The sequence below is a fragment of the Triticum aestivum genome, chromosome 4B, assembly GCF_018294505.1.
Source record: "Triticum aestivum cultivar Chinese Spring chromosome 4B, IWGSC CS RefSeq v2.1, whole genome shotgun sequence".
Lineage (NCBI taxonomy): Eukaryota > Viridiplantae > Streptophyta > Magnoliopsida > Poales > Poaceae > Triticum > Triticum aestivum.
The window spans coordinates 427965689-427993471 of NC_057804.1; the positions used below are offsets into that span (position 1 = coordinate 427965689).

General features: G+C 47.4%; 1 protein-coding gene and 1 pseudogene across 1 annotated transcript; one reads left to right on the forward strand and one right to left on the reverse strand.

Moving 5' to 3' along the window:
• The first annotated feature begins 20723 nt into the window (after window positions 1–20723).
• On the forward strand, window positions 20724–21623 carry LOC123092531 (uncharacterized). Its single transcript, XM_044514331.1, has one exon. The coding sequence runs from the start codon at window positions 20881–20883 to the stop codon at window positions 21478–21480; it is 600 nt and encodes a 199-aa protein (XP_044370266.1). The 5' UTR covers window positions 20724–20880; the 3' UTR covers window positions 21481–21623.
• Window positions 21624–22246: 623 nt separating this feature from the next.
• Window positions 22247–27579, reverse strand: LOC123092530 (uncharacterized; annotated as a pseudogene).
• Window positions 27580–27783: the final 204 nt, after the last annotated feature.

Consider the following 27783-nt stretch of genomic DNA (forward strand, 5'->3'; position numbering starts at 1 on the left):
CCGTCCTATTCGTCAAGAAGAAGGATGGTACGGACCGGATGGTTGTAGATTACCGACCTGTCAATTTGGTCACAATCAAAAACAAATATCCACTTCCCAGGATCAATGATCTGTATGATCAGCTCGCTGGATCCTCAGTCTTTTCCAAGATGGATTTGAGGTTGGGCTACCATCAAATCAAAATCAGAAACGGGGACATTCCTAAAACGGCCTTTGTTACTCGTTACGGCCAATACGAGTACACCGTCATGTCCTTTGGTTTAACCAACGCTCCAGCCACTTTTTCTCGGTTAATGAACTCAATCTTCATGGAGTATTTGGATAAATTCGTCGTAGTTTATCTCGATGATATACTCATCTACTCCAAGAACGAGGAAGAACATGCCGAACATCTAAGGCTAGTGTTGAAGAAACTTCGAGAGCATCGCCTTTATGCCAAATTTTCAAATGTGAATTCTGGTTGCCAGAAGTGACCTATCTGGGTCATGTAATATCTGGTAAAGGTATTGCTGTTAACCCTGAGCGAGTTCAAGCTGTCCTTGACTGGACTCCACCCGAATCGGTCAAGCAAGTTCGGAGTTTTCTAGGCTTAGCAAGCTATTGCCGTCGCTTTGTCGAGAACTTCTCCAAAGTTGCTAAACCCCTAACCGAACTCCTCAAGAAAGATAAGAAGTTCGAATGGACTCCACAATGTGAGCACAGTTTCCAGCAACTGAAAAGACGCCTGACTTCTGCTCCCGTGCTGGTACCGCCAGATTTCTCCAAGGACTTTGTTATCTACTGCGACGCCTCGCGACAAGGACTAGGTTGCATCCTTATGCAAGATCGACACGTAATTGCTTACGCTTCACGGCAATTGCACCCACATGAGGAGAATTATCCTACTCATGATCTGGAACTTGCAGCCGTAGTCTATGCCCTTAAGACCTGGCGACATTACCTCCTCGGTAATCGTTGCGAAATATTCACTGATCACCAAAGTCTGAAGTACATTTTCACCCAACCGGATTTGAATCTCAGGCAAAGACGTTGGGTTGAATTGATCACAGACTTCGACTTAGGGATAACCTATACCCCAGGGAAAGCCAACGTCATGGCTGATGCGCTAAGTCGTAAATCTTATTGTAACAACCTGATGTTACAACAAAGTCAACCGCTTCTCCATGAGGAATTTCGGAAGCTTAACCTTCACATTGTTCCTCAAGGTTTTCTCTCCACCTTGGTGGCAAAACCTACCCTTACGGATCAAATTATCAAGGCACAGAAGGTAGATCCGGGAATCTCCCGCATCAAGAGGAACATTCAGAAAGGAATTGCGGATTGTTTCTCCGTTAATGATCAAGGAGTCGTGTACTTCGGGGATCGATTAGTAGTTCCCAAAGTGCGCAACCTAAGGCGATTAATCCTTAAGGAAGCCCATGAATCTCCTCTCACCATTCATCCCGGTAGTACTAAAATGTATCAGGACCTACGCCAGAGGTTCTGGTGGACTAGGATGAAGAGAGAAATTGCTCAGTATATTGCAAATTGCGACGTCTGTCGTCGTGTAAAAGCAGAGCATCAACGGCCTGCTGGCACCCTTCAACCCTTAGCTATTCCTGAATGGAAATGGGATAAAATTGGTATGGATTTCATTACCGGTTTTCCCAGGACCAAGAGAGGGAATAATGCTATCTTCGTCGTGGTCGATCGTCTTTCCAAAGTAGCTCATTTCCTACCTGTTCGTGAGAGTATAACCGCTAGCCAGCTGGCAGACTTATACATCTCCCGAATAGTGTCCCTCCATGGTGTTCCTTTGGAAATCAATTCGGATCGAGGAAGTCTTTTCACCTCTCGATTTTGGGAAAGTTTCCAAAATGCTATGGGAACTCGTCTCTCCTTTAGCACCGCTTTCCACCCTCAGTCAAGTGGTCAAGTGGAACGCGTCAATCAGATTCTAGAAGTCATGCTTCGAGCCTCCGTTATCTCTTTCGGAATGGACTGGGAGAAGTGCCTTCCATTTGCCGAATTCGCTTACAACAACAGCTATCAATCTAGCTTGGGTAAAGCCCCTTTTGAAGTTCTCTATGGACGACGATGTCGAACACCCCTTAACTGGTCAGAGACCGGGGAAAGACAATTCTTTGGCCCGGATATGATTCAGGAAGCAGAAGAACAAGTTCGTATCGTTCGTGAAAAGTTGAAAACAGCCCAATCCCGTCAAAAGAGTCAATATGACCGAAAACATAAGGCTATGACTTTCGAGGTTGACGAGAAGGCTTATCTTCGGGTCACCCCTCTGAAGGGAACCCATCGCTTCGGTATCAAAGGCAAATTGGCTCCTCGTTACATTGGACCTTTTCGCATTCTTGCCAAACGAGGAGAAGTTGCCTACCAGTTGGAACTACCTCCGCACCTCTCCAGAGTTCACGATGTCTTCCACGTTTCTCAACTCAGGCGTTGCTTCTCGGATCCTATCCGTGAAGTGGACCACGAAACGCTTGATCTCCAAGATAATCTTACATATCGAGAGTACCCCATTCGTATCCTCGATCAAGCCGAACGTACCACGCGACGTCATAATATCAAGTTTCTCAAGGTTCAATGGTCGCACCATTCTGAAGATGAAGCAACTTGGGAAAGGGAGGATCGTCTTCGACTTGAATATCCCGCCTTCTTCTCGGAGGAACCCAAATCTCGGGACGAGATTCTTTTGAGTGAGGGTGAGTTGTCACACCCTAGCTAGTCATGCATTAGAGTGTTGCATCATGTTTATTCTTTCATCAGAAACTTGAAATGGGGATGACAGAACCCCCAGTCCCCTCTGAAACCAATTAGGGTTACTAAAATAATTTTTCAATGAACCTGAAATGCCCTTCTAAAATGTCCATCATTTTAGCCTTGGTTCAGAACCTCTGACAAAAGTGGTGCACATTTTTCTAGGCCATCATAGGGTCTTTGAATTAAATCATAGATATTTGAATTTGGGCATTTAAAATAATATAAAATATTTAAATGCTCAAATATCTCCAAACTAAAATGTTTCATGTTGGAAATATTCCAACTATGGACCAGGAGTAGTTTGGTGATTTTTGGAGTTGCCTAGGTATTTTATTTAATTCAACAAAGTTGCAGAAATATTAAATAAAACAGAAAACAGAAAAGAGAGGGAAGACTTACCTGTGCGGCCCAGCCAGCTGGCCGGCCCAGCTAGCCAGCCCAGCACTGTAGCTCCCCGTCGTCTTCCTCCCCACGCCCCGAAGCTGCTGCGTGCTCGCGCGCGCACGGCCGCGCGGCCACCTCCTGCTTGCCGACGCCCTCCTGGCCGCGTGGACGACTTCCACAGCCCGTCCCGATCCCCCTGCTCTCGCTCACTCTCCCCCGTTTCTCCCTCGCTCTCTCCCTCTCACGGCCGAAGCACACCGTCGCCGCCGTTCGCCGTAGCCACTGACTCCGACCACCCCCTCGCTCCCCGACCAGCTCAGGAGCTCCGCCTCGACTCCCTCTTCCTCCCCACCGCTCCACGAGTCCCCGGAAGCCCTGCATCGCCGCCTCGTCGCCGTTCCCCTCTTCGGACTCCGATCGCCGTCGCCGACGAATTCGCCGTCTCCAGCGCGTCCCCGAGCCCGCTTCGACGCCCACTGCAACCGCGGTGAGCCCCCGAGCCGTTTCCCCCTCTCCTTCCCCTCGTTCCCTCACCGTAGCTGCATCCCCACCTCGGCCGAACCTCCGCCGTCGCCGAGCTCGCCGTCGACGCAGCTCCGGTGACCATTTGGTCACCCCGGCGAGTCCAACACGTTCGCAAGAACCCGTAGAGCATCCCTAGCGCCTCACTTTGCTCGACTTCGAGCTCCAGCACCAATCCCGTGCACGACCGAACCCCGGCGGCCGCAGCCGAGCTCACCGCCGTCAACTCCGGCCACCCCGACCCCAACGGACTCCGCCAAGAGCCGCGGGTCGTCCTCAGCTTCACTCCGGTGGTCGCCACGTTCCATTTGGTGGCCGAAACGACCAAAACCACTATCGCCGCCGCACTGTTGGTCGCCGCCGGCCAGAACTCCGGCGAGCTGACGTGGCCTAGTTGATTAACCACTAATCCACCACCTACTGACGCTGACAAGTGGGCCCCAGGGCTTAGTCAAAGCTAACCAGCCCGGGGTCAACGCGGGATTAGCCCCTGGTCACTGACGTGTGGACCCCACACGTCAGGTTTGACCCGAGCCAGCCCTGTTGACCTGCTGATGTCACTGTGATGTCAGGCTGACGCAGTAATGATATTTCTGGATTTAACTTAAATCAGGAAATTCCAGAATATTATTTAAACTTCAAAAATTCATAACTTTTATTCTGTAACTCCAAATTGGGCAAATAATATATGAAAAATGATCAGAAAAATCCAATCTATCCATCTGTACTATTTTCATGCATGATCAAACAAGTTAACTTGATGTTTCAATCAGAACAAGAAAAGGCACCTTAAAAGGCCATATTTGAATTTGGAATTTGAATCTTTGATTCAAATTTGCTCAAACACATCTGGTTTTAGTTGCATTAGCCCAACACACTCATATTGCCATGTTTCATGCATGCATCATATTGTTGCACATTGTTTGGTGATGCCTGTGTATCGTTATCCTTTGCGACAGGATCTGTCCCCGAGGAGTACCGTGATTACCCTAACGAGGAATCGTATCCGTGCAACGAACCATCAGGCAAGCAACGAACCATTTGATCATATCGATACAATCCCATGTTCTCGCTCCTGCTCTCTTTTACTGCATTAAGACAACGCGATTCAAACTGCTGTGTGCTACGGTAGTTGAACCCATTTCCTCTGCATGACCTGTCATTGCCACAGTAACTAGATGAAACCCACTAGCATGTGTAGGAGTTGATTGAGCCATATGTATGTGTTGTTCCTACCTTGCTATGCCTGCTATGCTTAGAGTTGTGTCAGGTCTGGTTCATCTGGGTGATGGGCTAGAGTGAAATGATTATGTCAGTAATGGGAGTGGTGTGGTGAACACGATTTGGTAAAGGTATCGATGAGAGGCCATGTAGGAGTACATGGTGGGTTGTTTCATTGAAGCCGACCTTAAGCACTGAGATCTGTATGTGTGATTTAAGAATCAGCTACTACCATGCATTGGGCCCGAAACCAATGGACCCTCTCGACTTCTTATTCACCTAGCTCTCCGTCCAGGAGTTGCAAGTAGTTTCTGGTGTTTGTAGCCTACTGGAGGCCGTGGACAGCGCTGACCGTAGGGGTGGGCTGTGATGCGGTAGGTACGTGGCACGGTGTACCGAATACCCGTTAGGTATCTCGGGAACCCTGTTCACATCGTTCGGGGCCGTATGGGAAACCTCGGCCGGACTCCCTGCGGATGGAACCTGAATAGGCGATAAACCTGGACTGGAGGCTTAGGTGATTAGGTAGGTCGTGGCCGACACCCACGTTGGGCTTCCGCTTGAAGGTAGCCGAGTACATGTCGTGTAAACGACGGTAAGTGGTGAGAGCGTGTATGAAGAAGTACACCCCTGCAGGGTTAACATGATCTATTCGAATAGCCGCGTCCGCGGTAAAGGACTACCTGGTTGCCTATACAGTTCATAGACAAGTAAATGGAAACTACTAAAAGCCTCAAGATAAGTGTGAGTGCCGAGGATGGCTCTTCCGTAGGAAGACGGAGGTGGATCCTCGGTAGTGTATTGAAGTGGTGAATAGTGGACTCGTGTGCGCAAAACTATTTCAAGTTGGAGTATCGTAGGATAGTCTAGCCAAGAGTCAAAGCTGGCTTGCTGCAATAACTCCACCAACCCTTCTTGATACTATGCATGTATGTAGGATCTGATGTAAGTCTTGCTGAGTACCTTTGTACTCATGTTGCTATAATCTACATTTTTACAGAAGACGCTGCAACCCCTTCTGATGGGTTCTATGTAGACGTTGACATCAACGAGTAGGCTAAAGACCCAGGTGGTGACCCTGAGCTTGTGAAGGACCACATAGTATAGCCAGGCTTTCCAAGCCTCTTTTATTTTACTAGTTGTCTGTACTCAGACAAGTTACTTCCGCTGTTGGCTTGTATGATTGTATGACTTGTATGTTGGGTCATGAGACCCGTACCTTTGTGTGTATATTATGTATGGCTCACTGAGCCTTAAATAAAGTACTTGTGTCGTAGAGTCATGTTGTAATGCTTCGTTGTATTTGCACATATCGAGCATATTGTGTGTATGATTGAAATGCTTGGTATGTGTGCGATCTGACTATCTAGTTGTTTATCTTTAGTAGCCTCTCTTACCGGGAAATGTCTCCTAGTGTTACCGCTGAGCCATGGTAGCTTGCTACTGCTCTGGAACACTTAGGCTGGCCGGCATGTGTCCTTCTTCGTTCCTGTGTCTGTCCCTTCGGGGAAATGTCACGCTTTGAGTACCGGAGTCCTGTTAGCCCGCTACAGCCCGGTTTACCGGAGTCCTGCTAGCCCAGTGCTACAGCCCGGACCCACTTGCTGATGACCGACACGTTCGAAGCTGGGTCATGGATGCCTGTCCCTGTAAGTCTGTGCCACTTTGGGTTTACGACTAGTCATGTCAGCCCGGGCTCTTTATCATATGGATGCTAGCGACACTATCATATACGTGAGCCAAAAGGCGCAAACGGTCCCGGGAAAAAGGTAAGACGACACCCGTGGGGATACCGTGCGTGAGGCCGCAAAGTGATATGAGGTGTTACCAGCTAGATCGATGTGACATCGAGTCGGGGTCCTGACAGTTCCTAACCAAGAAAAATCAAATCGTCGACTGTCCGGATGTAGAGGCCCTTGCAGCCTTCAAACATAACATCTGTGACGAGTGGCTCGCCCGGCACCTAGGACAGGAAAAGCCGAAATCCATGGCATCCCTCACAACACAAATGACCCGCTTTTGCGCGGGAGAAGACAACTGGCTAGCTCGTAGTAACAACATGACCAAGAGCTCTGGTAATTCGGATACCAAGGACAAGAATGGCAGGTTGCGTCGCAACAAGCACAAGCACCGCATTAACGGCGATAATGCTGAAGATACGACAGTCAATGCCGGATTCAAAGGCTCTAAACCCGGTCAGCGAAAAAAGGCATTCAAAAGAAATACTCCGCGCCCGTCCAATTTGGACCGAATACTCGATCGCTCATGCCAGATACACGGCACCCCCGAAAAACCAGCCAACCACACCAACAGGGATTGTTGGGTGTTCAAGTAGGCAGGCAAGTTACATGCCGAAAACAATGACAAGGGGCTGCATAGCGACGACGAGGAGGAACCCCGGCCGCCGAACAATAGAGGACAGAAGGGCTTCCCCCTACAAGTGCGGACGGTGAACATGATATACGCAACCCACATACCCAAAAGGGAGCGGAAGCGTGCACTAAGGGACGTATATGCGATGGAGCTAGTCGCCCCAAAGTTTAACCCGTGGTCCTCTTGCCCGATCACTTTTGATCGAAGGGACCACCCCACTAGCATCCGTCACGGCGGATTCGCCGCATTGGTTCTAGACCCAATCGTTGACGGATTTCACCTCACTAGAGTCCTGATGGACGGCGGCAGCAGCCTGAACCTGCTTTATCAGGATACAGTGCGCAAAATGGGCATAGACCCCTCAAGGATTAAACCCACAAAGACGACCTTTAAAGGCGTCATACCAGGTGTAGAGGCCAACTGTACCGGCTCAGTTACACTTGAAGTAGTCTTCAGATCTCCGGATAACTTCCAAAGCGAAGAGTTAATCTTCGACATAGTCCCGTTCCGCAGCGGCTATCACGCACTGCTCGGACGAACCGCATTTGCAAAGTTCAATGCGGTGCCGCACTACGCATATCTCAAGCTCAAGATGCTAGGCCTTCGATGAGTCATTACGGTCAACGGAAACACCGAACGCTCTCTCCGAACGGGGGAGCACACGGCGGCTCTCGCGGCGGAAATACAAAGCAGCCTCTCAAGACAATTCTCGAGTCCGGCTATTAAACGTCCGGACACCGTCAAGCGCGCCCGGAGTAACCTACAACAAGACCGCCCGGCACGTCCCGAGCACGCGTAGCAATGCGGCCCCAACCCCAGCCCTCGTGAAATTGTGAAACCAGTACTACGCGTACATAATTACGCTCTGGAAATACCATGGGCATAGGGGGAGGGGCACGACCACGGCAGGCCCAGAATGCGGCTCAACCACACCAGGGGCTCCCAATTGTGTAATTCTTTTTTCTTATTTTCAGGACTCATTTATCAAGAAGCTCTGTCCGGCAGTAGAATCGCCGAACACACGATGCAACAGCCGGGGAAGCAGAAAGTTACGTCAAGTGTCCAGGTGGTCTCTATAACGAGCAGTATACCTATTTTACATATCATCCCGCAGCTTGCTTCTGGAGGAGGACATGTCAAATAGTACCGCGCACTATTTGTATCGTTCTGCTTTTACCGCAGCTTTTGTCTATTATTGCATTCCTTTTATGTTCACTTATGACATGTTGCATCCGTACGCTTTGGTATGGCCAAATACACCAGGGGCTTAAGTACCCCAAAATATGGTGTGACAAGTCCGAACACTTTCACAAGTGCGGCACCCCGAACTTATAGCATTATATGCATCGGCTCCGAATCATGTCTTGGGTCAATGGTTGGGTTTGCCCGGCTCCCATGTTTTGGTACCTTACGTTCCGTTATATTGGCTAAGGTAGCGCTGGGAGAACCACTGCGATTGTGCCCCGGTTGAGCTGGGTTGAGCACCTCAGCGGAGAAAGCTAAAACTGACCGTCATGATAGGGCGAGAGTCGGTCGCTGTTTGAGAGGTTTTCAAGTCCCTAAAGACTTATGCCGCTTAGAGCGAGGAGCCGGCTTTGTCCGGCCCAGGCGTGGATAGCGCCCCAAATTCAGTCTTCCGAATACTAGGGGCTTCACCGAAATTTAAAATTATAGAATTCTATGGCTAAGTGAGAGTGTTCAAGCATTATAGTCCGGTTGCCTTGTTTGTTGCGTTGAGCGCCTCCCTCGAAGGACCCCAAGAATGGGAAAAACAGCGCTCAAGTTTATCCCGAACACCCCAGCACTCGCGGCACGGGGGCAGAAGCCGACGACTCGCCATCTCTCAAAATTAATAAACGTCCGCACAGAAGGTAATATTTTAAATTCACAAGCGTTGCTTAGCGCATATGAACTAGTTTTCAAGCGTACAGGATAACAAATGCGAGTTTACTCAAAAATTACATCTTTGGAGCATTCACCCGCTATAAGGCGGGCACCCTTCAGGACGTCCGCATAATACATCTCGGGCATGCGATACTCCTTGCCCGACGGTGGAGCGTCCGTCACAAGCTTCTCAACATCCATCTTGCCCCAGTGCACTTTAGCACGGGCAAGGGCCGTACGGGCACCTTCGATACAGACAGAGCGCTTGACGACTTCAATCCATGGACAGGCATCCACCAGCCGTCTCACCAGCCCGAAGTAGCTCCCAGGAATGGCTTCCTTAGGCCACAGCTGAACTATGAGGCCCTTCATGGCCTGTTCGGCCACCTTATGGAGCTTGACCAGCTGCTTCAGCTGGTCGCTCAAGGGCACCGGGTGTCCGGCCTCAGCATACTGAGACCAGAACACCTTCTCCGTCGAGCTCCCCTCCTTGGCCCGGTAGAATGCGGCAGCGTCGGACACACTGCGGGGCAGATCTACGAATGCTCCATGAGAGCTCCGGATTCGGGTAAGTAACAAGTAATTCACTTTCACGTGTTTGCTTTGCATGAAGAATGCCTTACCCGCCGCTATCTTCTTCATCGCCTCAATTTCCTGGAGGGCTTTTTGGGCTTCGGCCTTAGCGGCTTTGGCGCTCTCAAGAGCCGAGGCGAGCTCGGACTCTTGAGTCTTTGAGTCACGCTCCAAACTCTCGTGTTTTTCCACGAGAGCCTGGAGCTCTTGCCGCACCTCCGCCACCCGCGCCTCCTGCTTCTCTCGCTCGGTGCGCTCCGCGGCCGCATTGCCTTCGGCCTTGGACACCGCTTCCTTCAGGGTCACCACCTCGTTCGTGGCCCCTGCAATTCTCACGTTATTCCTGCTATTTTTTGCAACCACATCTTTTATATACTTCCATAAGGTACAACTTCCTTGTCCTCGAGCCGCTTTTTGGCAAGGCCGAGTTCGTTCTCGGACCGCTCGAGGCTCTGCTTCAATGCATCGATCTCTGTAGTCAGTGCGGCAGAGGTCAGCAGCGCAGCCTGCATTCCCCATATTGACATACCTATGTTAGACTCCTGCGTACATCTTTTTAGATCCTCAGTTCGGCTTTTCTTTCCGAACACCAAACTGAGCATCAGGGGCTACTATCTATGCGGTAATATTTTTACATGTCTTAAATACATACCTCAAAGCCTGTTAGAAGGCTGGCACAGGCTTCGGTCAGCCCGCTCTTGGCGGACTGAACTTTCTGGATCACCACACTCATAACAGTGTGGCGCCCCTCGTCAATGGAGGCGCCGTTAAGCGCCTCCAACAAATTATTCAGTGCCTCTGGTTGGACGGAGGTCACCGGTGTCACAGTCTTGCCCTTCTTACGAAGGGGTCGCCTGCCAGACTCCGGAACCACTGAAGGTTCCGGTGTGGAGTCCGGCCTAGGGCCCGACTTAGAGCCCTTTGGGGTTTGATCCCCCTTATGCCCAGAGTCCGGGAGGTTGCCTTGCGGCGCCTCCGGGACCTCCTCCTCCTGGCTGGGCCCCTTTTGGGACCCCACCTCGGTGCCGTCCGCAGCACGAGGAGAGGAGGCGGCCGGAAGTGAAGTACTATTCACGTCCGACGGAGCCAGGGAGCCACTCGTTGAAGTGTCGAGCCCGTCCTTGGGCGGGCTGCAGGGTTGTACTCGGCGTCAGGAGACTCTATATGATAAACGAAAGGCCATGAGTTATTCTGGTATTCAGATACTTACGATGTCGTTGGGGGCTTATCCCTCGGTGGCCACTCCTCTTCGCCGTCGTCGGTGTTGGTGGAGAAGTCCGGAGGAAGGGTCCTTCCCTTCTTGGACCCTTCGGCCTCCCCAGTTGGGGTGGCCTTCCTTTTCTTCTCTCCCCCCGCTGGGGAGGAGGCCTCTTTTTCCTCCTCCTCATCTTCACGGGAGGAGTCCGCCTCAGAGTCATCGGACGATGAGTCCGATAACACCTGGCGTCGGGAACTCTTTCGAGTTCCCGTGGCTTTCTTCTTGGCCTTCTTCTCCGGCACCACGTGAGGTGCCAAAACCAGCAGCCCCGTAAATCGGGCGTCCGCCGGGTCTTCTGGCAAGGGAGCCGGACAGTCAACCTGCCCGGACGTCTTCTGCCAGGCCTGTCAAAGGTAAGGGAGTTTAGATCCCGCATAGAGTCAAACTATGAAAAATGAGTGTCCTGTAAAGGGTAAATAGCTTACCTCGCTGGCTTGACGCTGCGAGCTGAATCCGCGATCTTTGGTAGCGGATGCGGGAGCCTCGGCGCCCTTGAAAAGCACCTTCCAGGCATCTTCATACGTAGTGTCGAAGAGCCTGCTCAAGGTCTGGTGTTGTGCCGGATCAAACTCCCATAGGTTGAAGGCCCGTTGTTGGCACGGGAGGATCCGGCGGATGAGCATAACCTGGTCTACGTCGACAAGCTTGAGCTTCTTGTTCACTAGGGTTTGGACGCAGGTTTGGAGTCCGGTCAGCTCTTCCGAATTACCCCATGTCAGGCCCGTCTCTTTCCAAGAGGTGAGCCATGTAGGGAAGCCAGATCGGAATTTGGGGGCCGCCACCCATTTAGGGTCACGCGGCTCGGTGATGTAGAACCACCCAGATTGCCACCCCTTTATGGTCTCCACGAAGGAGCTCTCAAGCCATATAACATTGGTCATCCTGCCCACCATGGCACCTCCGCACTCTGCCTGGCGGGGGCCCACTACCTTCGGCTTGACATTGAAGGTCTTCACCCACAAGCCGAAGTGGGCCGGATGCAGAGGAAGGCCTCGCACACGATGATGAACGCCAAGATGTTGAGGATAAAATTCGGGGCCAGATCGTGAAAGTCCAGGCCGTAGTAGAACATGAGCCCCCGGACAAATGGGTGAAGTGGAAAACCTAGTCCACGGAGGAAGTGGGTGAGGAACACCACCCTCTCATGGGGCCTTGGGGTGGGGATGAGCTGCCCCTCATCTGGGAGCCGGTGCGCGATGTCGCTGGACAAGTATCCGGCCTTCCTCAACTTTTTGATGTGCCCCTCTGTGACGGAGGAGGTCATCCATCTACCTCCTGCTCCGGACATGACTGGAGAAGGTTGAGGTGGGAAGTGCGGGCTTGGGCGTTGGAGCTCGAGTGCGCGGAGATGGATAAGCAAAGGAGGAAGAAGGCGTAAATGGAAAGAGTGGATCCTTATCCCCTTATATGGGCGGACGAAGCTATGCGTCCCCACCAGCCTGGTAAAACTCGCTTATCTCCCAAGCGCCGTAATCAATGGCGCGGTTGGGTTACCCATGCCTGTATTGATGAGAATCCCGGAATAAGGGGACACATTCTCTGCTTTGACAAGACGTGCCAAGGAAACCGCCTCGCTAAACACGCTGAGGTGGGACAATAAAACGATTCGAATAAAGGCTTGGCCGCGGTGTGATGTCACGCCACGGAATATGTCAGCAGATTGAATTTGTGTGAATATTATTCTCTCTACGATGGTATATGGAACTTATTTTGCAGAGCTGGACACTATCCTTGTGTTCAAAATCTTCTATGAAGTATTCGGAGGAGGAACCCGCCTTGCAATGTCGAAGACAATATGCGCGCCGGACTCGTCGTCATTGAAGCCTGGTTCAGGGGCTACTGAGGGAGTCCTGGATTAGGGGGTGTCCGGATAGCTAAACTATCACCTTTGGCCGGACTCCTGGACTATGAAGATACAAGATTGAAGACTTTGTCCCGTGTCCGGATGGGACTTTCCTTGGCGTGGAAGGCAAGCTTGGCGATACAGATATGTAGATCTCCTACCATTGTAACCGACTCTGTGTAACCCTAACCCTCTTTGGTGCCTATATAAACCGGAGAGTTTTAGTCCGTAGGACGAACAACAATCATACCATAGGCTAGCTTCTAGGGTTTAGCCTCTCTGATCTCGTGGTAGATCTACTCTTGTACTACCCATATCATCAATATTAATCAAGCAGGAGTAGGGTTTTACCTCCGCCGAGAGGGCCCAAACCTGGGTAAAAACATCGTGTCCCTTGTCTCCTGTTACCATCCGCCTAGACGCACAGTTTGGGACCCCCTACCCGAGATCCGCCGGTTTTGACACCGACACTCGATCTATGCCAACACAACAAACACCTTCGGAGATACCTGTAGAGCATCTTTATAATCACCCAGTTACGTTTTGACGTTTGATAGCACAAAAGGCATTCCTCCAGTGTCCGGGAGTTGCATAATCTCATAGTCGGAGGAATACATATTTGACATGAAGAAAGCAGTAGCAATAAAATTGAATGGTCATTATGCTAAGCTAACGGATGGGTCTTGTCGATCACATCATTTCACTAATGATGTGATCCCGTTTATCAAATGACAACTCATGTTCATGGCTAGGAAACTTAACCATCTTTGATCAATGAGCTAGTCTAGTAGAGGCATACTAGGGACACACAGTTTTGTCTGTGTATTCACACATGTATCAATTTTCCGGTTTACAATTCTAGCATGAATAATAAACATTTATCATGAATAAGGAAATATAAAATAACAACTTTATTATTGCCTCTAGGGTATATTTCCTTCAGTATCCTCTGTGGAGTACCGGGTCCGTATTAATGATGATGAGACGGAGAATTTTCAACCAACTAGAGGATTGAGGAAGGGAGATCCCCTTTCTCCCTACTTATTCTTGTTATGTACAAAGGGTTTGACTGCCCTTTCAGCTAATGCGAAGGAGAATGGAAACATTTCCGGTATAAAGGTTTGCATAGATGCCCCATCAATTTCTAATCTCCTCTTTGCTGATGACTCTTTGATCCTTATGCGAGCCAATCCCACGAGTGTGGAGGCATTGAGATCACTTTTGGATTCGTATTGTGTCACCTTAGGGCAAATGGTTAGTGTTGAAAAATCTAGTATATTCTTTAGTCCCAATACTAAAGTGGAAGACAAGGCACAAATATGTATAATTCTAAATATTATGACTGAAGCCCTCAATGACAAATACCTGGGTTTGCCGGCAAATGTGGGCATGGACAAAATTAATTTTTTCCAGTTCCTGATTGATCAAATTATTATGAAAATTAGTGGATGGAAGGAAAAATTGCTATCCTTTGGAGGGAAGGAAATTTTGCTCAAATCTGTTGTACAAGCCATCCCCACCTATACCATGTCCATCTTTAAAATTCCTAAAAAAATTCAAAGGAATTATTGACGCGATGTCGCAATTTTGGTGGGGTGACGAGGACAATCAGAAGAGGATGCATTGGATGGCATGGTGGAAAATGTGCGTTCCAAAAGATCAAGGAGGTATGGGCTTCCGAGATATACACTATTTCAACCTGGCGCTATTAGCTAAACACGTGTGGCGTCTTCTTGATAATCCTGAATCTTTATGTGCAACCATCTTGAGGGCTAAATATTTCCCTGAGGAAGATTTGATGAACGCAAGTTTAAAGAAGGGATCCTCTTTTACTTGGCAAAGCATTATGGTAGGAGTGAACTCTTTGTGAAATGGTTATATCTGGCGAGTTGGAAATGAACAAAACATCAATGTTTGGAGTGATGCATGGATTCCGAATTGTGCGTATAGGAAAATTCTTACTCCTAGAGGTGGGCAACTTCTGTCAAAGGTGGCTGATCTTATTGATCCAATCATGAATTTTTGGGATGAAGATTTGGTGAGACAAACTTTGTGGCCAATTGATGTGCAAAGGGTCCTCGTGATTCCCCTCCCTATGCATAATATGTCGGATTTCACTTCCTGGAGCTATACAAGAAATGGTGTATTCACTGTTCGATTAGCTTATTTGGAGGAATGGAACCAACAACATGGGAGGAAATTGCAATATGCTAATGGTATGGGTCGTATCAATGTCAATCCTATTTGGGGTAAGATTTGGAAATTATCGTGTCCGGCAAAGGTAAAAATATTTATTTGGCGAACGTTGCATGGAACTCTACTGTGTCGTGTTACACTTGCTAATAGACATATGAAAGTTTCGCCCCTTTTTCCATCATGCTCGAATGGGCAAGAAGATACAAAACACATCTTGTTTCCGTGTCAGAAGGCAAAAGAGGTTTGGGGTAAGCTGGGGATGTACGAGGTAATTAAGAAAGCTTGTGTTATTGATCGTGTGGGTGAGGCGGTTCTTGAATTCTTACTTCTTATGCCACACCAAGAACTATCTATATTAGGTTGCCAGAATGCAAGTGAATTAATCGTGATAACCGCTTGGTATTTATGGTGGGAGAGACGCGTGTTGGTTCATGAAGGGAAGTCTCAAGAAGTGAACCAGATTTTGATGGGGGTTTGTGCTATAACGGCAAACTATGTGAATGCCCACTCCCCTAGTGCGACTAGTAGAAAACAAGGATGGAGCTGACCTCCTATGGGTTTTGTTAAACTAAATGTTGATTCTTCTTTTGACCATGATCTGCTCAGGGGCACCGCAGGTGCTGTACTTAGAGATGACAAAGAAAAAATCATTGTTGGCAGAAATTGGAAGATCGATTGGTGTGCTGATGTACTAATAGCAGAAGCGGTGGCTCTTAGGTTTGGTTTAATTCTTGCACAAAAGGTGGGATGCAATCGTCTTATTATTAACTCTGATAATATGGAAGTCATTGACACAATGAAGGATGGAGGACAATCGGCGGGAGTTGTGGCGGCAGTCTTTGAGGATTGTTACTTCCTGGCTTGTGATTTTCCGTTGACTAGATTTGAACATTGTAATAGGGTAGCTAATAAGGTTGCTCATGAACTTGCTAGGCTAGCGAAAGTTTCTATAACTAGAGATTGGTTTGAGGAGCCTATGGAGAATATTGTACCTCTTCTTATAGATGATGTAACCATTATTTCCAATTAATAAAGTGGATGTTTTCTTTCAAAAAAATAGACCTACGGGCATGTATAGTGAGTTCAGATGGGAGAATAAGTTCACGACCCAGGATCGTATGCGCCAATTCCATCATGCCAATGATCTTCCCTGGATTCTTATTGGATATTTGAACGAAGACCAATTTTTGCATGAGAAGAGGGTGGTATAACCCGCGCCCACAACAGTACATGCAGGCTTTCCAAAGTGCAACAAATGATTACGAGTTGCGGGATCTCGACTATCTGGGAGATAAGTTTACTTGGCAGCGAGGATGGATCTGAGAGAGATTAGATCACGGCTTGGTAAATGAAGCATGGTCAAATCTTTTTCCTTCGGCTGCTCTAGAAAATTTGCAATATAATCACTCCAATCGTAGACATTGTTGATGAACACGGAACTCTTTATTCTGCCATGTTACGGTAATACAAAGCCAATGAGATTTGAGGTACGATGGTTACGAGACGATAAGCTTAACGATACGGTCATGGAAGCTTGGCAAAAAGTTGGGTTGGATCTACTGCAAACACAATTTATGAGAAGCTCAATCGCATGCATGCGCAGTTCCATGATTGGGATCAGAGGGTATTAAAGAAACCAAAACAACAGTTGTGCAAGGCGCAAATGGATCTGGAAAAAGGTATGACAGGTTCTATTAACGATGCAAGTGAGGAAACAAGGAAGAGATTATCTGAGTTAATTGAATACCTGCTTGAACTTGAAGAGATTCATATGATGTAGATGTCACAGATATCATGGCTTAAAAATGGGGATAAGAACACGGCTTCTTCCAAGCCTATGCTTCAGCAAGGAGAAGGAGAAATTTAATTAAAAATTTGAAAGACAGTGATGGTAATTGAATGGAAGGTACGACAACCCTAAATTCTCACATTCAGAATTACTTCTCCAATCTTTTTACGTCAGAGGTGCAGCACACCAACCCGGATCCCCTTTTTAGGGTTGAAACAAAAGTTACATCTCATATGAATGATATGTTATTAGCTCCTTTTACTGATGATGGTGCCCGTAAGGCTGTATTTAGAATTTGAGATCTAAAGGCACCGGGCCCGGGCGGCCTCCATGCGGTGTCTTTAAAAAGTATTGTGTATCTTAGGGGAGGAGATTACTCAAGATGTGTTAATAGCAACTAATTCAAATCAAATTCCAACTAAATGGAATGACACAACGATTCTGATGATTCCCAAAATTGATTTCTCGGGGATGGTAACTCAATTCAGACACATTAGTCTTTGTGATGTTCTTTATAAAATTGTTTCAAAGATGTTGGCTACTCGGTTGAAAAGTATATTACTTGATATTATATCCCCAACTCATAGTGCCTTTGTTCATGTGAGGATCATCATGGATAATATTCTCATTGCTTATGAATGTGCTCATAAAAAAAGAGTGGGGGCAAACAAGCTTATGTGCAGTTTAAGTTGGATATGCATAAGTCCAATGGCCGAGTGGAATGGGTGCTTCTACAGAATATGATGCTTACGTTGTGATTTCATGGAAGCTTTGTAGAGATGATGATGGCTTGTGTTGGCTCGGTGAGGTATAAAGTAAGGTATAATTCACAAGAAACTGACACTTTTATACCTACTAGAGGGATTAAGCAAGGAGATCCTCTTTCTCCTTACCTACTCCTCATTTGTGGAGAAGGTTTGTCTAGTTTACTACAATATGAAGAAGTTGGTGGCATTGAGGAAATTAAAGTATGCAAGAATGCACCGTCGGTCTCACACCTTTTATGTGCTGACATTTCTTTGATTCTCATGAGCGTTGATGTTTTAGATGCAACTTCCTTACATCAAGTTCTGGATATCTGTTGTCAAAACTCGGGTCAGCTGGTTAGTTTGGCAAAGTCATGTGTTTTGCAGTGCTAATACCAATGCAAACTCAAGATCTAAGGTATGCCAACAACTTCATATTGATACTGAAACACTTTCTGATAAATACCTAGGCCTTCTAGCTGTGGTAGGAGCAGATCATAGTGATTGCTTCAAATATTGTATTGAGAGTATTAAACAGAGAATGCAAGGTTGGATGGAAAAGCAATTACATGTTGGAGGTAAAGAGATTATGTTAAAGGTGGTTGCACAAGCTACCCTTGTATACTTTTTTATGTTTTATTATGTTAACCAAAAGGTATTTGCAAGGAAATTTCATATATTATTGCCAATTTGTGGTGCGGAGATGATGAGGAAAAAAATTATGCATTGGTATTCTTGGTGGAAATTCTGCTACCCAAAAAGTGAAGGAGGTATGGGGTTTAGAGACATATATTCTTTTAATCTTGCAATTCTAGCTAAGCAATGGTGAAGACTTATCACAACTCCTAAATCACTTTGTACCTGAGCTCGAAAGGCCAAATACTTCCCACATGGAAGTCTCTTGCAAGTCTCTCTAAAAAAGGAATCTTTATTTACTTGGCAGAGCATTATGAAAGGACCTGATGTTTTCAAAAAAGAGCTATATCTGGAGAGTGGGAAATGGGAATGATATAAATATTTGGACGGACCCATCGATCCCTTCTAGTCCAAATAGGATGGTGATTACCCATACAGATCAAATAGTGCTATCTGTTATGGCAGACCTTATCGATCCAAACACAGGTCTATGGGATGAAGATCTAATTAATATGATATTTAATCCAGTGGATGCACGCAGCATTATGAAAATTCCACTAAGCCTTCACGCATTTGATGATTTTATTGCATGGCACCCTGATAGGAGGGGTAAAATTTATGTTAGGACGGCCTACGGAGTTCAATGCTTACGTAAGTTTGGGGCATATGCAAACAACATCGCGCTTCCAGGAGGATCTACTACTCTGGAAATATGAAATATTCTTATGGAAATTAGTAATCCCACATAAAGTTTCTATATTTTGCAACCGCTTATTACATGGAAATCTGCCTCTAAAAGGTATACTTACGAATACGCATATTGGATTAAGTGGACCACGCCCAATCTGCCATCAGAATTCTAAAGATATTCGACATCTCTTTTTTAAATGCATACACTCGCAAGAGTTTTGGAACCAGCTGGGATTGACTAGCTTCATTCGTAGTGTAGCCAATGTCGATCCCTCAGTCATCATGGAATACATTCCTTCTATTGAGAATACCCCTTTACTGCTAATGCCTTCACTTGAAGTGAAACAAGTGATAGTGGTGGACTGTCGGTACCTATGGTGGACCCGTCACCGTATAACTCATAATGAGATTTGCCCCCCATGTGGTAAGATGGCCTATGTACGTTCTAGCTATCATGAGCAATTACCAAAAAGCTTCAATGAAAATTATTGAAACAAATGAGCCAAAGTGGTTGAAGCCAGATCCAAAATTCATTAAGCTCAATGTTGATGCGACTTTATTTGTTAAGGAAGGAGTGGGAGCTATGGCAGCTACCATTAGAGATGATAAAGGTACCTTCCTTGCAACTCAATGTAAAATTTCCTTATGCAACCGATGTGATGACTACTGGCAATGGCGATGAGAGATGGACTGAGTTTGGCAAACAATCTGGGTTTCATCGCGTGGAAGCGGATTCCGATTCCCTAAGTGTGATCAACTTGCTCTAGACAAAATACTTGGTGGGATGCTATGGCAGCAATTTTTCAAAATGCATGGACATTAGTACCTATCGAGAAGGTCAGATTTAAGCATTGTTTTCGTTTAACTAATCAAACGGCGCATGTGCTACCTAATTTTAGTTATTGTAATAAAGTGTCTATTAGTTGGAGCTAACTTTAGTTATTATAGTAAAGTTTCTATTAGTTGGATTGTCGAGCCTCTAGTGAGAAGCTCGTACATGATGTATCTCTGTTTAGTTTCTTTAGGGGAAAAACTAAATTTGATTGATCAAATACCACTTGAAGTGGGATGCAATAAGGGTTGTGAGGTCGAAACCAAACATGGCATCCCTCATCCAGAGAATTGGAAAAGTTAGCTAAACTATCTGCTTCTTTATTTGCCGTTCGTCCTTTAAAGGTAAGTTTGCAGTTAAATTGGGTTGCTCGCTGCTTGGTCTCTCTTACAATGCTATCATTGTTGCTCCTTGATAATTTGCTTCGCGTCCAACGCAAGCCATAATGGCCTTTTTTAAAATAAAAAAATCTTTATAAACACCTTGCATTGTACAAGGCCTTACGGGCCAGGAGAGGAGAAGGCCCAGCAAAGTTTCAGCTGGCCCGAGATTCTGTGCTTAGATGTGGCCAACCAGGATTGTAATGACACACCAATTTTCTTGTTATATTTAAGCTCCCAATATTCTCTCGAACAAACACTTGAGACGCCGGAAGTACCTTTCTACACCCAGGAGAAATGCTCATGGTGTAACAGTAAATCAAAAAAATTCAATAAAAATCAAAAAATTCTGATTTTTTGGTGAAATACTTTCACAAATGTTTGTTGTGCATGCAAAATTTCACCACAAAATCACATAGGTGAAAGTCATGCCAAAACAACAAAATTATAGCTCCAAAATGCTTTTGTAAGTAACATGTTCAGGGCATAGTTTTTTTTACCACGCCTTCCACCAATGTGGTTACGTGTGCATGCACAACAAACATTTGTGAAAGTATGCCAAAAAAATCAGAATGCTTTGAATTCTTCTTTCTATTTTTTATTTTACTGTTCAAACCAGGAGCAAAATGCTCCTGGATGTAGAAACCCCACGTCCCCGCCTACAATTTCCATTTTGCAACGTGCGGCAGCTTTCAAGGCCCCGTGCAGGCAGCGGAGCCACGCATCGACCACCGAAAGTTATCCAAAACCAGCGGCAAACCAGGAGGGGAGCCAGCCAAGCAGCCGCGCGACGATGAAGTGCTGGTGCACACATGCGCCCAAGGGAGCAATGGCGACGCCGCTCTCCAGCCCCTTCTCCGTCCCCACCCTCCGCGCCCCGCTCTGGCACGGCCGCCTCCACGCGCCTCTCCGGGCAAGCTCCGGCGATGACGCCGCCGCCGGGCCGGAGACGCCGGCCCCGGTCGCCACCGCCCCCGCCGCGGACGAGGAGTTCGAGAAGCGCGTCCTGCAGCTGAAGTCCCGCGTCGGGCCCAAGAAGCGGGGTAGCGCCGGGGCGCGCAAGAGGAAGGCGGCCGCCGAGTCCAACGCCGTCACGCTGCCGCCGGTGCCGCTGCGGGAGCCCCGGTCGGCCCTCGGCCTGCCCGTGGAGTTCGGCTTCACCGCCTACAGCGAGCGGCTCAACGGCCTGCTGGCCACGGTGGGCCTCACCGCGCTGCTGCTGGTGGAGCTCGGCTCCGGCAAGTCCCTGGTGAAGTACCACCAGGCGCCCACGCTGTTCCTGCAGGTGTACACGATCGTCGCGACCGGCACCGTGTACGTCAAGTACGAGAAGGAGCGGATCAGCGTCTGGCCGGCGCCGGCGCCGCCCAAGGCGCCGACGAGCGGGGAATGAGCTTGGTTGGTTTTGGTCTCGTCGGTAGGATGCTTCCATTTTGTAATTTATTACGTACAACCTCCGGAGTTGCCGAGCTGTGCTGTAAAAACTGAAATTGCTTAACCACGCGAGTTCAAAAAAATACAGAATGTTTACTTACAGTCGGCTGACCTTTTTTTAACTCCACTTCCAGAATTGTTTCGTTTTTTTTAAGGGACACTTGTTTCATTTTACTAGGTGAGATGAGATTGAATTTCTTTCGTGGATGGAAGTTCCCCACTGTGTTGAGAAGAAACTCCGTCGAGGCTGCCGTGTGTGGCTGTTGAGATATTTTTTGGGGCATTGCTACCGAGATGTGGGATGTGTACTTGCACTTGTAGATTTTCTTTCTCGGATCGTCTTAAACAGGAGAATTTCCACGAAATGGACAAAAGTGGAGCCAAACAACAAACCGCTGCCGTTGGTCCTCGTCCGTGACTGCGTTTGCTACGTGGACCATATTCTGCCCAACGCAGGGGATATCAATGATGTCGTGTGTCTGCGTGGTCTACTCTTATCCACAGCTCCACCACACCGTCCAAAGAATTTCCATGGCGTGGCCCGCGCTAAACAGGCGACCAACCAATGGCACCTCGTATACGAGCAGCGCAGCCAATGATACGCATCGTCGCAACACAGTTTTTCCACATCGCCAGATCACAGGTGGACTTGACTAACGCACAAGACGAGCATCCATCATGAGAAATTCCCAGCAGCTGCTGCTGCTTACTTTTCCACTCCTCCATAAGAAAAAGGCAATGCCAAACACAGTGCGGACTTTTATTCGATGCAAATTGCCCGGCGGTGGTGCAGGTCACACCCATTAATAAACAGTAGGTAAAAAGTCTGGTCCAAAGACAGCAACAAGTCCTAATTAAACCACATCCAAACCGGGTGGGTATTGTATGCGTACCGTACCGTATCCCATCTGCTTTTCCAGACCAACAACTAGGCAAATTATAGTGAAGACAAGTCGCTTTAATACAGGTCGCCCTACCAATACCGTGCAGCAAGTAGGTAGACGGAGAAAGAGACACTTCTGCAAGCAGCTTCAGGCCATCTCTCGTTTAGTTTGAAGATTTGGCGAGAAATGTCAAAAGAGTTTGGCCACCATGTTGACATGCTGCTAGCTTCAGCTTATACCAAGCAGTCACCCGATGACGCTCATCTCATCAGTGTAACATGTGTATCACTGTAGATATTATTACGCTGCAGCATACCTCCTGAGAAAGAACGCAACAAACAAACCAATGTAGGAAGAGGGGGGCGGTATGGTCAGCAAACACTTGTTGATTTGGCTAACAGAAGCGACGACGGCTGAATCAAAATGCCACTATGTATTAGTCGGTAGAAGATTCAGATTCATTCATTGGCAGGTCAGTACCTCCTCTTCTTCGATCTACTGTCATTCGGGTTGCCGTCACGGCACCCCCCCTGAGGGCCACGGTACCTGAAGCCGTCTTCCTGCTCGCCCCTTGCTCGGTGCTCCATTCTGTTCCTGAAGCGGCCGTCAGGCTCCCGTGGACCGCCATCACCATCAGCAAAGTCGATGTCGCCATCGCCTTGGTACGGCAGCATCTCCTCGTCGCCGCCCATGGGGCTCCGTTCCAAGGATCGACGATACGCTCTCCTCTCCCCAAACCTCCTTCTCTCTGTAAGCTCAGCCTCTGCATGTATCTCGGCTAGTTGAGCGGGATGTAAAGGTGGCCCAAAGGTCTCACCTTCCACACCTTGATGCATGCCGCACCGCTTCATGTTCCTTTGCATACCTCTATCGTCATGTCCTACTCGGTCGAATGGAGAACCACGGCGTCGTATGTGGCGTTGATGAGGTAAGTATGGTCTGTCACTTCTGTTTACTGGCGGTGATCTGTGCATGGTTTCAGGGGACCGTCCCCGGTGGAAATGCACGGGGGCGCCCCTTCTTTGACCAGGTGAATGACTCCTGTCCCTGTGGATAAATGCATGATCACCTAGAGTGTGCTGTGAATGAGGATGGGGCATGAAAAACCTCTGTTCCATCATGTCATCTCGGACATCATCCATCTGCCCGTGATCCAACAGCCTAGGGTCCATAATCTCTCTCCCAGAAAATCTGTCATGTTCCATTTCTCTCATGAGACAGCCAGGCATCTGATGCGGTGGTGAACGCAGCCGCCTATGCTGAGTTCGGTGCAAGTGCCCGTACTCATTTTCATGTGGCCTCCTTCTGCCAACAATAGGTTCATCTTCAAAGTCAATTTCAGACTCATCGCTCATTCTTGGACCCCTGAAGTTCCTTGGATGGCCATGATATCCACCACCACGACCACGATAACGTGGGTCCATCCTCCGTTGATTGTTCATGTCTCTGCCACCATGGAACTCGCTGTTGTTCTCTCGCTCAGACTGCATGAACCTCTCCCATCTTTCATTCCTGTAAAGAAAAATAAAGAGGACAACCTTCTGTAACAACAGTCAAGGATAAAACCAAGAAATATAAATACGCACAGGGCAAAACCAGCCATGCTAAGAATAACAAGAATCATACCTATTAACATAAGCATTTGCCACATCTCGCCAATGTGACCCATTAACCTGTCCATCTTTTTCAATCTGTACAGAAGATGTCATGCAAGAGTCAGGTTTGGATTTTTCATGTTCTGATCTTTCACCTGTCGATTTTACCTCTGTAGATTCATTAGGTAGTTGACTGGTCGAAGCTCCATCAACAAGTGAATCCTCACCCAAAACTGGATCGTTTGGCTGTAAATTAGAGCCTCTTGCAATCTCTTCCTTTTCTGTCCCATGCTCACTCTTTACAGCAGCAATTTTTGTATTGCTCTCGCTACAATTAGCAGCTTTCTTACCATCAGGAGACTGACTCCTTTCAGATTTTATCACTGGGATTCTACACTTCTCGACAGTGTAATCAAATGTCTTTGGAGATTGCCTGGTAGAATCTATTTTATGGGAACCTGAAGTTCCCAAAATAGGTGGTCTTGTAAGATTTGCTGAACTGGCACCTGCGGAAATCTTAACATCTTCCCTGGTAACGTCAGTTTTATTCAGTGGGGAATTCTTATCAGATGTCAACAATTGTTTGTCTTTGGCTCTCCCATTAACAGAAACCTCACTTTCACGCTCCTCCTCACCTGAATGAGTGGCAATGACATCTGGCGTATTAACACGCTTCACATCACCAGTGCCCTGAATGTGAACCTTATTTGTCACGGACAAACAGTCGTGATGCATATTACTATCATCTTCTTTCCGCGGCTCAGTGATTAAGTCATTAACCTCAGTAATTTGACTATTACCCAATGACTCGACATGAGGCTTATTGGTAGTAGGCAGCTGTGAAACAGCATTATCACAATCCTCTGAAAAGTCCATTGAAGCACTTCCTTGGGACATACCATCAAATACAGCTCGGTGCAGAGAATTGAAAACCAAAGATTCAGCTGTTGGGTTGGAGGAACTTCGGGATACATCACAAGGCTTCCGGGCCACATTTTTGCGAGCATGAACCTGATTAACTGCTGGTTTACAATCAGTAGTAGCTTTAACAGGAGTACAGCTTGCAGGTCCCGAAGCAGAAATGGTGGGTTGACTAGCTGATTCACATAATCCAACAACAGGGCTGGCAACATTACCTTCCAAATGCAGTGATTTAGCAATTAATGAATCAGACTGACCACTTACTGTTGCAATCACAGGGCTTGGGACGGCAGTTGTCACTTCTTCACGCTTGATAAATTTCTCAGTGCAAGCAGCACCACACAATTTGCCAGTTTGTACAGGAACACTATCAGTCACTACCTCCAATCCATTGCGGGCACCACTACCATTTGGAAAATTTCCAGAGTACAAATCAAAGCCAGATTTACCACACACTTGGTTTAGGTTGCCAGTTTTTTCAAATTCAGCACTACTGCTAGCCTGTCCAACACGTTGTTGGACGAACAGAGGTGCCTTTTCTACATTGTTCTGGATATGTTGCCGTGTAGGTTCTCCAGGCTCTTTCTTCACCAAATTACTGGGCATTATCTCCACATTTCCAGAAACTGTTTGTGGCATAGTGGTGTGAGGATTTACATTACACGCCACAGGCTTCGAAATCTTCTCAGCGGGTGATTTATCAGAGACTGGTGTAGGAACCGCCTGGCTGATCTTATTGGCTCTTTCAACAGGTTCAGGTGTAAATATAGCATCAGGAACATTCAGACCCTTAGGCTCATCTGTGTGATTACCAGATAGAGAGAGGCTTAGCTCTGGATCAGGAGCAAGGCCTTTCCAGCTTATTCCAAGCTCAGGTCTGGTTGGTGGTTTAAGTTGCAAATCTAAGGTAACATCAGGTGATCCACTCTTATTTGAAAGTTGATATGCATTCGACGGTTTCACAGTATTGTCAATATTTAGACTCAGCCGACTGCTTACTGAAGAAAAGGGTGCCACTGGGGGAGCCTGTGCTTTCTGATGCTGAAATGTTGTATGATGGGGTATGTTAAAGCCAGCCTGCATTGTAGGCAAACCTTCAAGTTGATCAACTGGGTTCAGTGATACATTAAGATCTAAATTAGATAGTTTTCCCAAGCTAGCGTTAGAAGAAGATTCCATGCCACTTGTTGTTTGCACATCCTTGGGAGGTCTTGCTGAAGGAAATATAGAGAAACCCTGATCTAGTTTCTCTTTCTTGACAGGGGAATTAGAGTTGATTTTGAGATTCTGACGAAACGCTAACTGTAAATCCAAAGTCAGAAACTTGTGACTCTGTGATCTGGCAACGGGAGCAACGCTCCCTAGTCTACCACTCTCTCCACGAGAGGGGATCTCGCTTGAGCCATTAGGTAGCACGCCTTTCTTCTCGTTCGTCGACGGAGTAAAAGATCTACTGGGAATATCCGATTTAGATCTATTCAAGACAGGCTCATTGCTAAAGCCCGCCCCCAGAGCCGAGACAGACATCCCCGTCGGAGTAGATGGGGGCTTCATGGAGAGTGTCATTCCAGATGGAACTGATTTGTCGGATAAGAAAACTGGCCTTTTCTTAATGGGAACACCAGCAGCCGGCTCACCCAACCGAAGCCCAAGCGGATGACCGCAAACCTGCTCACAGAACATGCACGATTTACGTACATATAGAAATGGAAAGACGTGTATCCAAGCAAGCTAGAATTAACATTCAATGAGGAAATTGCAAGTACCTCGTCCTTCTTGGCTACCGACATCTTGCTGTGTAGTAGCTTGGCAGACAATAACCTGTTTTCTCTGGTAGAAACTGAAGTCAGTCTCCCCCCAAAAAAGGCAGAAAACAACAGTACGTACAGAAAGGCACAAGTAATGCATGCCAACCCGGAATAGCCAGGCAGATGGTACGGTGGATCATACTAAGAAACTGCTACTAGCATACTAGGAGAAAAATCCCTTTGTCTATTTGCAACACCAAGAGTAAATTAATTCTTTAACTTCCAAGACACGACAAGTCTTTTCATGAGAAGGAGTCGGAGAATTAGCTGAGCAGAAGGCACGGACAAATCTGCCAAGTGTTAAATGGTGGACCGACGGCATGGCAAATCTACCAGGTGTTAATGATGAACCCGATGGCATACTTACTGCAAATATAACAGTATCTTCCAAGGAGTACTACTACAGGTCAGGCCGATTCATTCAAGAATCAAGACAGGATGAGCACATCTCAAGATCATACTAATAATCATAACTCATAAAGCAATTTCACACTGGATACTAACTGTCGGCGGAAAAGAAGAAAGTAAAAGCGCAGCAGAATCCGGAGAACTCGGCTGCCACGCTACCGTGTTGTGCCGAAGAGAAACTCGGAATTCACACAGGCTTTTTGCGGCTTGCGTGAGAGCGAAGCGCCCCATTATACCACTACTTGGAATTCACGAAGCTCACCAAGGAGAAGAGAAGTACTACAGCACTTATAACCCACAAAAGAAAACAATCGAAGTAACCGCCCAAACCCAGCGGAAGATCGATCTAGAAAGACGAATCCAATCTCACTCACAAACAACAACAACAACAACAACAACAACAGCAACAACATCTCATATCGCCGAAATAAGACGAGGAAAATATACTACAAGCTTACTTCAAAATTACCTGGTGATCACTCCAAGCCTCCGGAAGAGAGGCCGCAGCAGCTAGCGGGCTGGAGAGGAAGTAGTGGGAGAAGAAGAAGAAGAGGAGGGTGCGTAGGCGAGGCGAGTGCGGCGGCGGGGCATTAAAAAGAGAGCGCGTAGTGTAGGCCGACGGCGACGGGGCACCCACTCAGCCTCA

Bases quoted from the DNA above. Each gene is read 5' to 3' on its own strand.
- LOC123092531 (XM_044514331.1), top strand. From the start codon at position 20,881: ATGAAGTGCTGGTGCACACATGCGCCCAAGGGAGCAATGGCGACGCCG.